We start from the raw sequence: 12,299 nt of genomic DNA, 5'->3' as shown, positions 1-12,299 counted from the left end.
CATGAAAGCAATCAATGTTTTGTCCAATGTCTATGTCTGTAGCCTAGCTGGAAAGAGTCTGAAATATCAGCACAGATTAGATGTGACTGCAGTTAGCTTACTCAAGTACTGGGAATAGGAGACTGGACAGTAATTGGTAGACTGTTGGTATTAAGGGATGGCTTATAAGGTAGTGGCTGGACTACCTGTCTAAGCATGGCTGGCAGATTTCTTATTTTATTTTTTCTTTTCTGGTTAACCCTAAGATGTTCAGCTGTTGTAAATATCGTACTAGGATTTCTGATCAGGTATTAGAAAAGCAAACCTGAAGTCATGTTCAGAAAAGTCTTTTGTGCTGACAGTTGAATGCATGTATCTCCTACACCCAAGATGCTTTGGTATGGAGCTATGAAAGAACACTATCTTGGGATGCAAACACATTTCTTAAAAGATGTTATTGCTTCATATTTTCTGAATTTTGTTAATTGTAGCGAGACATTTAAACATTTTACAGTTAATTTTATATTCTGGATGGCATTTAGTTTATTTTGAGGGGAGATGTTTGTTCAACAGATTGTAAACAATACATTATGAAAATGGAGAAAGGACTTAGTGTGATATGTTTCAAAAATACTTTAAAATAAATTCATCAAGAAACCAACCCATATACGTAATCTCTGTATTTGTAAGACAATAAAAGACCTGCCAAGAAGACGACTTTCATTTGGGGATTATTTTTAAGGACATTTTTAAAAGTCTGTCCCTCTTTGTCATGAAGGATTGTATATTTGTGTTTTTCAATTAGATGTTTAAAGTCTCCTTCATGGAGAGAATCAGTTTGAGAGACAGTTTTGTAACTTTCTGATTGGTACAATGCAGTGTTGTTGGTCCCAGGATATTAGAGAGACAAGGTGGGTGAAATAGTATCTTTTATACCAGCAACTTCTCTGAGTGAAAGAGACAAGCTTTTGAGCTTACATTAGCAGACCTGAAGAAGAGCTCTGTGTAAGCTTCTCTCTCACCCATCAAAGTTGGTCCAATAAAAGATATTGCCTCACCCACCTTGTCTCTCTGATTGGTACAACATATTATCTTATCTTTCCTGTTTGTTTTGGCTCTATTCTCCTTATACTTAAATAGTATTTGCCAACTCTACTAGCTAGGAAGAGGAGGAAGAAAACAGCCAAATTGGGTAGCTAATGTTTTTTAAAGTTACTACATTATTATTCTGTTTTGCAAGGGAGAGGGGTGAATTAAAGCATTTGCATCTGACTATTGTTGTATTGAATGTCCTGTGTGGCTGGAGCTGGGTTCATTGATTGAGGACTCTACAGTTTCTTTCCACGTGTGTTGCTTTCTGTGGTCAATTGTCAGTGTAGAGCCTGATCTTCTTGGCACAAAGGAGGGGGTGAGGGAGAAATAGAATCTGTTGGTGACCTTGAAGAAAAAGAGGGAGGAATGACATGTGGTATAAGTGAAATGAATGGGTTTATCTGTGGAAGTGAGTTGAACAGTAAGGCAGGAGAAGAGAGGCAGAGCTGCAGTGGGACAGCACAATGAAATCAGGATTGAGGTGATTAGTGGCCCTCCTGGCTGGTTCTTCTGAAATCAAAAATCTTGGATAACCGTCAAACCAGCTTAGTGTGTGGGAAATACATTAATGTGGGGGCTAGCTTGGTAAATAGGGATATCTACTCACCCAACACGGATTAAAAACTCTGGAAAACCAGTCAAAATGGCTTGTATCACTTTAGCATGAGGCATTTCAGTTGAAAGTTGTGTGGCAAGAGTTTTCTTTGGCTAAAAATATTTTCTACTGTTTTGAAATATCTGCTTACAGCTTGTAGAAAGAGAATTGTTTTATTTAGAAACCTTCCAGCATACTTTGTTTTTTCAGAACTTCTCTTTCCTTAAGTTTTGTAATATCAGAAACTTTTGGCATGTTAGTAGGGTCTTTTTGTTGTTCAGAACAAAATTATTCCATAATAGCTCATTACAGTGTTTCTTGCACCTTCCTCTGAAGCAGCTGGTATTGACCAAAGATAGGGTGCTAAACTAGTTGGACCTCTGCTCTGATCCAGTGTTTCAGATTCTGTCTTGTTATGCTTTTACATATGCAACAGAACACATCAAGAACAGCAGGGTTTACGAGTTTTCCTACCTGCCATCACGAATACTGTAGTGCTTACAGTAGAGAATGAGGATAAGGTCAATGTGTGGCTCGAGTCCTTATCTGGTTTAGCCCTACTGTCCAAAGGTCTGAACAGTTAGCAGCTCTTCTGACCATAAAAAAAGGAAAAATATATTCCGAATTAAGATTCATTACAATTGGTACTGTTGATCTTCCTGCAGCCACTGGCCATCTTAACTTGTTTGTGGTCTCTTTTAAAGGTTTCATCTAGATTTAGTGCTGGTGTCGATGTTAAGAAATCTTTAATAATGGGATCAAGTTTAATTTTGTATACACTGGGGGGAGGTTTCAGATGCAAATGTGAGATTATTGCTTGTGGAACTGGAATTCATTGCTTTTTATTGGTTCTGTTTGGCATCTGGACTATAGGAAAATATTTATTAAGCTGAAACTCTAACAGGTGGAGTTGGCCTTCTAAAGTTGTTCTCTATCAATAGCACAATAAACAACATGTTATATGTGGCAAAGTATTCACTTACTTTTTGCTTAAAGAAGTACAAAACCACCCAGTCCTCACACATTACACCCTTAGCCTCCCACAATTCCTTATTCATTTCATCCACTTGCTCTTTATATTTTTTCCTTCTCCTTAAACTTTGTGAATTAGCCCCAGTCTACTTCATAGACCTTCATTCGTGACCTTGTCATCTACCATAAATCCTTTCTTTGTCCCTCCACACCATTTGGCCACTGTTGGGGTGAGCGCCTTCTTCTCTGCAGCCCTTTTAGAGCAGTTTCCATGACGGCGTTATAGAATTTGCTCACTCCTACTTTTGCTGAGCTTCTCAGGGGGAATAAAACGGTCCACAGTCGTGTCTATTTATAGCTGTATGCTGAAATGGCTTTTGTTTCTTTTCTCTCGCTATCTGAATGAGTTACAGTTCAGCTCTCTTCAGTATTCCTGCTGTGAAGGGAGCAGACACTCTTTGGATTTATTTTATGATCTGTCTCGCATTCAGCCAAAAGAAGAATTTTGTTAGTGTGGCTCTTCTGTAAGCTTTGGTCTGCGTCTTGCAGAATGTTGTGGTATTTGATTTTCTGTAATGCACTGATCACTTCCCCCTCATTTTCCAGTTCATGGTCTTACTCATTTTATTATACAAAAGTCCCCAGCAGCACTACAGTGTATGGATGTGCATGGGACTTGTATCTCCCCTTTACACATTGGTTACAGGGTGATAGGTCTGAACTGGGAGGGGCGGGGGGAATTAAACCCAGTGGGCCATATTCTCCCCTGGTGTAACTCCACTGAGCACAGTGACTGATCTACACTGCGGATGAATTTGGCTCATGCCTGACTGTCAGCATTCTCCGTGCGGTAACTAAGTAACAAGAACAGTGTCACTAGAGGATAGAGCCAACATGTGTTGTGTCCTCGGAGGTCATCATGGTGCTGAGCACCTTTCAGAAATGGCTGCTGTATTCTGTGCGAGAAAGAGTGGGGGGGAAAGGACACGGCTCCTTTTAGAATTCCTGTATACCAGAACGTTATAAGCCGTGCCAGTGATGTGATCAAATGTGACTGAGACTACTGCAGGCTGGTGGACTCGTATTCTGTAAAATCCACATCACTGCAGCACAGGAAAAGATCAGAAGGAACAGCTTCTGTTCTGTTCATGAAGGTACATGTTTATATTTTCCTATTTCATAGACGTGATATGCTATGCGCTCTTAGAAAATGTCACTATTTCAGATGGCGCTGGGTAGGAAGAAGAAGCTTTTGCCATGTTTCTGACTGGCAGTCACTTTAGTGAAGCTAGTTTGTGGGCAGCAACAGTTTTCAAAGAAGAGTAGGACATATTATATGTAATGCTTTCATATTGTATTGTAAACCCCAACAGTTGAAAGAGCAAGAGTTGATAATCCTGACTAGGTTGAAACAATAAATGATGGATACCTATGCTGGCAGCTAATACTCATTAGAATTACTTTTTCAAGAAAAAGCTGAACATAAGTCAAGCTTATGTTCAGTGATATTTACAGTGCTGAATAGTGGCTTTGATAAATGTGTTTCTGTAGCTATATTTCACCCTGGTTTGCATTCTGATTACAGAATGCTACTACAAAGTGCCTTTCTTCTGTCTGAAAAGGGAGATCAGACGAGCCAGTACCTTTGCAGCTGCCTCACGGTATCTGCTTGTTGTCCTTGGTGGTTATCTTTCCTTGATGGGACATTTACAAAAATCAAACCCATCTTTCCTTACTAACACCACTTCAGGTTATTAAAGCTAAAATAATTTTAAATATCAAATTACTTCAAGATTTCTGCGTTTTAGGTTTGCTTTTTGCACTTGCTCAGCCAGGGTCTATGATAATAGACTGTTTAACTTTGGTTTCTGGTTTTCATGCACTAGTGCAATGCTGCAGTATTCATAGTATACCATTACAATCATCTGTTGATGGCTTTTGTCTGCATGCCCAAAAGCGTGCTGGTCATACTGAGTATTAACACAGTCAGCAGTATGTGTGTGGTCATTCTGGTTTACTCTCATCTGCAACCAAGGGCCAGAGCTCTAGTTTTACCTTTTCATTCAATATTCCATCCATGTCAATGGAATGTTAGGCTGCACATGGTACATTCAGCAGCTCAAGGGATCTGTGTTAGCTCAAAACAGTAGCTCAAAATTGTAAACAATTAAGAAACAGAAATAAGGAGCCTTTAGAAATAATTAAGACAATTAGAAAAATTATATCCCAGTAAAACTATTACTATTCAGGGCATACTATAATAGATATATATTATAGTTAAAAAGCATTTTTTTTAAATCACAAACTATGGCCCTAATCATTCAGTGTGGTACGTGTGAGTGGACCTTTACACCTGCCTGGATTGGATTGTTGGATGGGTGGGGCTTGATGGAGAATATCAACCAAACAAAATCAGAATCCATTTTACAGGGCCATGACCACTCCAAAGCTTTTTTAGGACAGTGAGTGGAGAAGAATATCCTAAAGCTAATAGAAACTGCAGAGGCAGTTTTAGGAGGGCAGAATATAAATATTTTAATTGAAATCTGTCTAGTGCAATGGAGATAAACACCCTTTTGAAGCCTCATTAATGGGGATTCTAGTACACAATAGGCATTTATTAATTGCTGCCCTCTTCCTGTCATCCAGAAGAATGAGAAGAAACCTGTATTTGTTTCCCTTCAATCTGGAAAAAGGCAGTATAAAAGACAAAAGAAACAGATTTACAAAATCCCTAAACCAGCAGAAGTTCGCATTTATTGAAGATTAGCATGACTACATAAATGGCAATGAAGATGAGTTATAGTACTAGGAGAGTACAAGGAGTGAGAAATTTAGATTTTAAGTGAGGAAATCCTCAGTGAAAAAAGGTGAAAAGTGCCTCTTGCTTGATAACAAGATGTTGATGGAAAACCTAATTACTTTGTACTCAACAAAAGCGGACAAGTCCAGATTAAGTTTCCTTGGCTACATGGCTTGTTCACATTTGGGAATATGCTGGATTTATGCAAGTAAAAGATTTTAAAGAAAACCTTGTTTGACTTTCAGTCTTATTGTTACATCTGCCAGAAAACGGAGTAAAAATATACTTCATATTTTTAAATACCAGATTGAAGGTGGTTGTTTGGTTGGTTGGTTTTTTTCCTTTTTAGAAAATTTTAAATTTACGATTGCCGAGGCAATATGTTATCTTTGGCAGAGACTTACCTGAACCTTCCAGTCAAACTCCTTTGCTGGTCTTGCTCCATGGAAAAGACTGAAAATAAGAACCCACTGAATGCCATAGAAAGAGAGATGATTTTAGTCAGTTTAGTGTAGGACAGGGAGCCAGGAATTTGAATTCTAATCCTGGCTTTCACACAGATTCCCTGTGGCATTCGGAAAAGTAATTAACTGAGATTTTAAACGTCTGTGCAAAAGCTTTTGAACACTCACGAAATGCAGCTGTAAAATGCCCAAGTTTGAATCAGACTTGCAAACACATGGATATCCTTGACTTTCACTAGTGCAGCAGGTGTTTTGATGCACAAAATGGGCATGAATCTTTAAAAATTTCAAACATAACCTCTCTGAATCTGTTTCACCATCTGAAAGACTGGGATAATAATACTTACCTGCCTCACAGGGGTGAGAGGAGGATTAATCCGTTAATGTGCAGGGCCTTTTGAAAAAAAATGCTATGTAATTGCTTAGCATTATTACATTATCCTCTGGTGGACACTGGGTATTAGCAGCAGCATTTCTGCAATGAGTTCAGGCCCCATTGTCCCTGGCCTTTCTTCTATTACAGTCTGTTCATCAATACCATCAGGCCAGCAGAGAGATTCTTTTGTGAAGGAAAGCTGAATGGTATAAATTTACCGAGCAATCTCCATTCACCAAATTATGTGAGCTAATAAAATCTAGATTGCATTATAAACCCCCATGTATTGGAACACTACAGTACCAATTGGCTACTCAGAGACTCATCATAAACTCGGAACCAACCAGGCAATTGGCAGTTAGATTAAATGTATGAAAGATTATAGCAGAATTGGATGTAATATCATTGTCTTCCCACAAAGGGATAGTTTATCAGTGGGACAAAATCAATTAAGGGAAGCATTTGAAGCACTGTTTGCGTCCACGTTTTCACCAGTTATTCATAATGTCAAGAATATGAATGTGTCACCTTGCTATATGCTATCAAAGTGCCTCAAAATGGATTTCATTAGTAAATATAGATAAAAACACTTTGCCTTCTCAGGTGCCATCTGTCTAAACATATCTGTATACCTTTCAAAGACCAAAGCTTTACAATACCCTGTGTGAGTTGGAAAAGTGGCATTTTACTGGTTGGGTAACAGAGACCCAGCAGTTAAGTGACTTGCCCAAGATCACGCAGGTAAACTGCTGCTAAAATGGAAGTAAAACATAGCTCCTCTTGACCCAAGACCACGAGGCCATCTCTCATGGAATATAGCAGCCTAAGGGCACATGATGTCTTTGCAGCAAAGCTGTGTAGTTTTATCTTGGATAAACTGATGATTTATTATATAATTGGGTTTACTAGGATTCAGTTTGGATTTTTTTTTTAAACAAACATTAATGGAGAACAGACATTTCCAAGTATTTTTTCATTATCAAATCATTTCTGCAGCAGAATTATTCAATTATTCAAAATGTTATCACTACAGAAATCAACCTTCATAAAATTTAAATAATCCTCTTTTAATCTCATTTAATCATTAAATTTTTAATGTTTCATTTTTAAGCATAATTAAATCCTGCGTTTCTTGTGCCAAAGCCTCTAAGGCACACATTTGTATGAGCCCTCAAACAATATTTATAAAACAAGTTGTTTACTTTTCTCCTCGGCAAATTTCAGTTTTCAGCAAATAGATATTTTTGGGGGGGGTAAAAGGGGAAATAGATGATTGCCACTATTCATCACTTTACATCAAACCCCACCCCCACCTTTGCATGATACATTTTTTATGAAGCATAGAAACATTACTGCTTTAAAAACTAATCTCATCACTTCGAGTCACCTTAAAATAATAGCTCAGACCAGGTGGTAAAGTCAGTCAGTTTTGTACATCAAAGAACTCTAGTGTAAAACCGGTTTTAACTGATGCAGTCTGATTGAAGAAACATCCCTAGGTGACTGGTAAAGAATAATATTAATAAAAGGCATCTTGGTTAAGGTAGTAAGAGTCACCTGTACTTTTGTAGACCACAGGTTAGGATGAATTGCTTTGACTGCACCTTATACATGTAGCCATTTCTCTGTTAAAATGTATGCAATCCCATAGGCTTTTTTGCTTTGTTTTTATGAAAAAAACTGATTATATGGTTGTTCAGTAAGTGCCTTTTTCTTTGCCAGCGGTTTATTTTAAAGACTTTGTAAACTCAATCCCAAACACGAAATTTACTCTCCTTTGAAACGGTTATTGTACTACTGGATTTTGCATGGTAAAAGAGCACGATGTCGAGTTTTTCTAGATGAAAAACTGAGTTGCTTTCCCAAGTCAGGATGTGATCCCATCAGATCTTTCAAACTGAATAGGGTCAGGTGCTTAAGGAAGACCCAGGCGCTGAAGAATGTATAGTAAATTATTTAGTACCTGAGCCAGCACTGACTAAATGTCACAATGTGGTTGAAGGGCACACTGCATATGTGGAGGTGCCATCTTTAGGATAAGAGAATTTGATGACATTGTCATTAAACATTCCACGGTACTTTTCATAAGGGTGTGTTAACCCTGATGTCCTTGCCCAGTATCAAACTGAACAACAAATTGCCTCTTACCTACACAGCCCCATCATTCTCAAATCAGGGAAGGTGTTCACTGCCTGTCCTAAACTATCGTGTAGTGTCGATGTGTACTGTTAATCGGTTTCCACCTTCCACCCTAGAAATGGCTGCACTTCAGTGTTTGGTGAAGTATTCCTTATACTTCATAAATCCATTGGCAGGGTTTGTGAAGTGCTGGGGAATGCTTCTGTACTATATAAATACAAGAACATTATAAAGCCCAATGGTGTCAGATCTCCACTATTCCTTTTTTTGTTTTAATACTTCATAGTCTCTAAACATGTTTATTGTGCCATTTCCAAATATCAAAACTGAATAGGCTGCATTACCTGCAGTACTCCACCTGGCTAACAGATGCTGATCCTTCTGTATCAAGGGTAAGCGGGTATGGGCTGAGCAGTCATGAGGGAGGAGCTCTAGGAGTAGCTAAACGTGGGGAGAAATGTTAATCTGATCTTTATCCTATTGCTGATTTAAAAGCCAAAGCCAATAAGAAAAGGCCACGTTTGCACTTTACATACTGTGTGGACTGTGTTCGTGGAGCAGACTGGGAACAGCACCTGTTAACACCCACCAAAACTGTAAACATTACCCATTGTGGCCAAATCTTGATTGTTTGGGAGCAAAAATGCAATGGAACCTATGTGGTAAAATCTGATGAAAAAATTGAAGACATTTATGTATACTTTCAGATTATATGCAGAAAAGACAGCCAATATATTGTAAATTTGGGGATACACGAGATAAATCATCTGAATGAAAGGATATGATATACTCCACATAAAAGGATGAGTTATTTATACAGTATAATCTAAACAAACAAGGTTCTGCATCTATATACCATAACATGTGGAGAAAGATTATCAGTGATCTGACGTGCTGGGACATTTAATATCTGGTGTCCTTGAAAAATCTGTTTTCCTGAATGTGAATTTGGTGACAAAATTTGTTCATTATTTTAGACTATGTTATTCCTCCAGTGTCATGGTGTCTGTTTGTTTAATTCCCTTGCAAACATTTTACATGTTGTCTATTATTGTTTGTCTTCTCTGTTTAGATTTAAAGTTCTTTAGGCAGGGACCATATCTTCCAATGTGTTTGTAACACAGATGCTCTAATGTCAACTGGGGCCTTTGGACCCTACTGTAATACAAGTATTAAATAATAGCAGTAGCTATCTTCTAATATTCAGTTATAAATCACTGATGTGTTTCACATTTCAGTTTCTCTATACATTTCATGTGTTCTATTTATATACATTAAAGCTGGCATTATAGTTGCATTTTCTAATAATGTCATAATGAACTCAAGAAGAAGGATCTGTCCTCTTGTGCAGTGCTGGTTTTTAATTTTGCACATCCATATATTTGTTAGCAAAGGAAAAAAACAAACTGCTTATTATTCTGGTATGAGACCGTACCATTTCAGTTTGGGGGCATACTCAATATTTGTGCACCTGACTCTTGACAATTAGTTGCTTTGATTGCTGAATTGATATTGCAGAGGTTTTTCTTTCACACATCCCAAGAAAAATGGGAGTGGGTGTTTTCAGATTAGAAGACATGAAGGTTAAAAAAGAAATTAAGATTTCTACTGAAGTATTAAGCTAGATCGGGATCTTCACTATTTTTCAAGTGGGAGCCACTTTGGCAAAAAACCTTTAATGTGAGAGCCGCTAACTGCCTCCTGTACACTATTCCCCCTTCCCCCCATTTACCCACTGTGCAGCGCCTGGCCCTGGCCAGGCTCCACCACTCCGCACTTACCTGCCGCGCAGTGCTCACCTTTCCTGTTCCAGCCCCGCAGCTTGGTGCTAGCTCAGATGGGGCAGCCTCACCCCCCGGCCTGGGTGGGGGGAGCCCACTGGGCTGACCCTTCATGACATGCAGCAGGGGTGGGGGGCGCAGGAGGCTCTGGGGGGCACTGGCTGCACTCCTTACCCCCACTGCGTGTTGTGAAGGGCCGGCCTGGTGCCTCCCCCTGACGCAGGCTAGTGCCCAGGGGCCTGGCCCCCTCAGTACATGACTGCCTGGCTCCCATCAGGTCCTGGTGCAAAGCTGGGGGGCAGGCTGCAGCTGCTCACCTCCTGCCCAGTCTGGAGTAGGGCCCCCCAAAGCATGGGGTCCGGGGGCTGCACTTAGGGTTGAAGGGAGCCGCCAGTGGCTCCCGGGCCTTGCAATGAAGAACACTCAGCTAGACAAAGCTTGTTTGCTTCTTTTAAAACCCACCTTCTCTGGAATGCAGCTTTCAGGATAATTGTCTTGCAAAGGAACTCTGTTAATAACTTTATGTTGCCAGCTTTCCTATGTGCTTGGGTGCTGTACCACAGTAAAATACCCAGTTGAATGTTAGAAACCTTCCTAAACAAAACAAACAAATCCTGAAGGAAAAAACAGCAAGTGTGCTAGATGGGGATGCATAAGAGGTTTATATTCTATATAGGCTCTGGTCAGCAATCCCCCAGATTTTAACTGGGATCTGGAGAGGAAGGGAGTTCTAGCCTTTAACCAGTTGTAACCCTCAGGCAGGGAATTTACATGTGTCGATGTCCAACTAAAATAATTATAAGGGACCAATTTTTCAAAATCCTTAGTCATATGAAGCAAGTAAAGACTAATAGTTAATCAGCAGATTAAGAGTTTGTGGGGTCAGGCTTTTGGCACCATCCCAAAATAACAGGCCCTTTGAATTACATTATTAGATTTCCCTGCCAAATCTCTGTTAGCTAAAACACAAAATGGAATCAATGTTACAAGCATAGAAGAACAGCTTCCTTTTCTAGGTCCATTATGACAATGTGAGACCATACAGTTATAATTTTAGCTTCAAACACAGATTCATAGGTGAGATCTGGAGTGAATTAAGTTATTACTCATAGCCTTTGACTCAGGAATTTGCTTCCCTAGTTGGTTCAAATGAGCCTGAATTTATTCAACTTCAGGGCAAATGGAAAGGCCTGTCTAGTCATTCAACCTCCTGCTTAAAGGCTGGCTGGAGGGGATTTCAGGTTGCGTTATTTGTGGTTCAGAGAGTTTCCCTTAGCCTGACAAAAGTCAGAACTAGGTGTATTTTAACATGAGGTTTAAAACTGATGTTATGCACCACAAGTTGTAATACTGGGGTCAAAATAAAACTGTCTTTGGAAAAGAAAAGTTCTCAGTGTCTCTTAAAAGTGGGGGAGTCAGCTATAAAGTTATGATCACCTACCAAGCTGAGCCACAATGGCAAAATGCCTAAAAGGAAACTGAAGACAGAATGCAAATATCCAGCTGCAGGAAACCCAAGTTGGAGGTGTTTGCATACAGATACACTAGACCTATATCAGTAAGTACATAAGAACTATCAGAGAGACTGTAAAATGAATTCACTACTTTCAAGGCTACTAATATGGAGAAGATATGGCAAGTGTAGGGTGATTTCACCCATTGAGTGATTGTGCTCCCCAAACTTCAGGTAATGAAGCAGCACTGTTGGACGTCCTACTTGAAGGGAGTGGTTTTGATGGCACATGTTCATTGGCAAGTTTGTCATGAAATAAATACAGATAATGGCATAAGAAAAGTGCATAACTGAAAACCACTCGCCACCAGGATCTTTCCCACTCAAAGCCTGTGTTGAATGTGGGATGAAAGGGATGCTAAGGTTCTGACCTTGGTTCATTACCTCCAAATAAGTCCTTTTGTGAAGGCAGAAAAGAGGAGAAAGCAGCCTCCTCTTTTTTCCTGCATATGTAAATGATATAAATCAGGTGAATCCAGTTGCAGATATTGTCCAAGCATCCTTCCAGGGCAGAGATTCAGAGACGAAGTTAGCAGAGTGCATGGGGCAATAGGTGTACAGCAGCTGTGTCTCATCAGCATACAG

General features: G+C 39.4%; 1 protein-coding gene across 3 annotated transcripts in view; it reads left to right on the top strand.

Moving 5' to 3' along the window:
- Positions 1 to 12,299, top strand: part of COMT (catechol-O-methyltransferase) — a 29,423-nt gene that overhangs the window by 3,309 nt on the left and 13,815 nt on the right. The window contains exon 1 of one of the 3 annotated variants that reach the window (XM_067539856.1): positions 1,147 to 1,171. The exons of 1 other annotated variant lie outside the window; for it this stretch is intronic. Coding sequence is in view for 1 of the 2 variants with exons in the window: in XM_067539853.1 (XP_067395954.1) it covers positions 3,787 to 3,792 (6 nt within the window). In the remaining variant the exon portion in view is untranslated. Of the gene's footprint in view, positions 1 to 1,146; positions 1,172 to 3,609; positions 3,793 to 12,299 lie in introns of those variants that run through there. One more of the 3 variants, XM_067539853.1, reaches the window with a different exon arrangement.

The sequence above is a fragment of the Emydura macquarii genome, unplaced genomic scaffold (assembly GCF_026122565.2).
Source record: "Emydura macquarii macquarii isolate MOO-44397 ecotype Brisbane River unplaced genomic scaffold, CSIRO-AGI_Emac_v2 contig_554, whole genome shotgun sequence".
In the NCBI taxonomy this organism is placed as follows: domain Eukaryota; kingdom Metazoa; phylum Chordata; order Testudines; family Chelidae; genus Emydura; species Emydura macquarii.
Note: the sequence above shows the minus strand (reverse complement) of the source record. Positions and strands in the feature narration are given on the sequence as shown.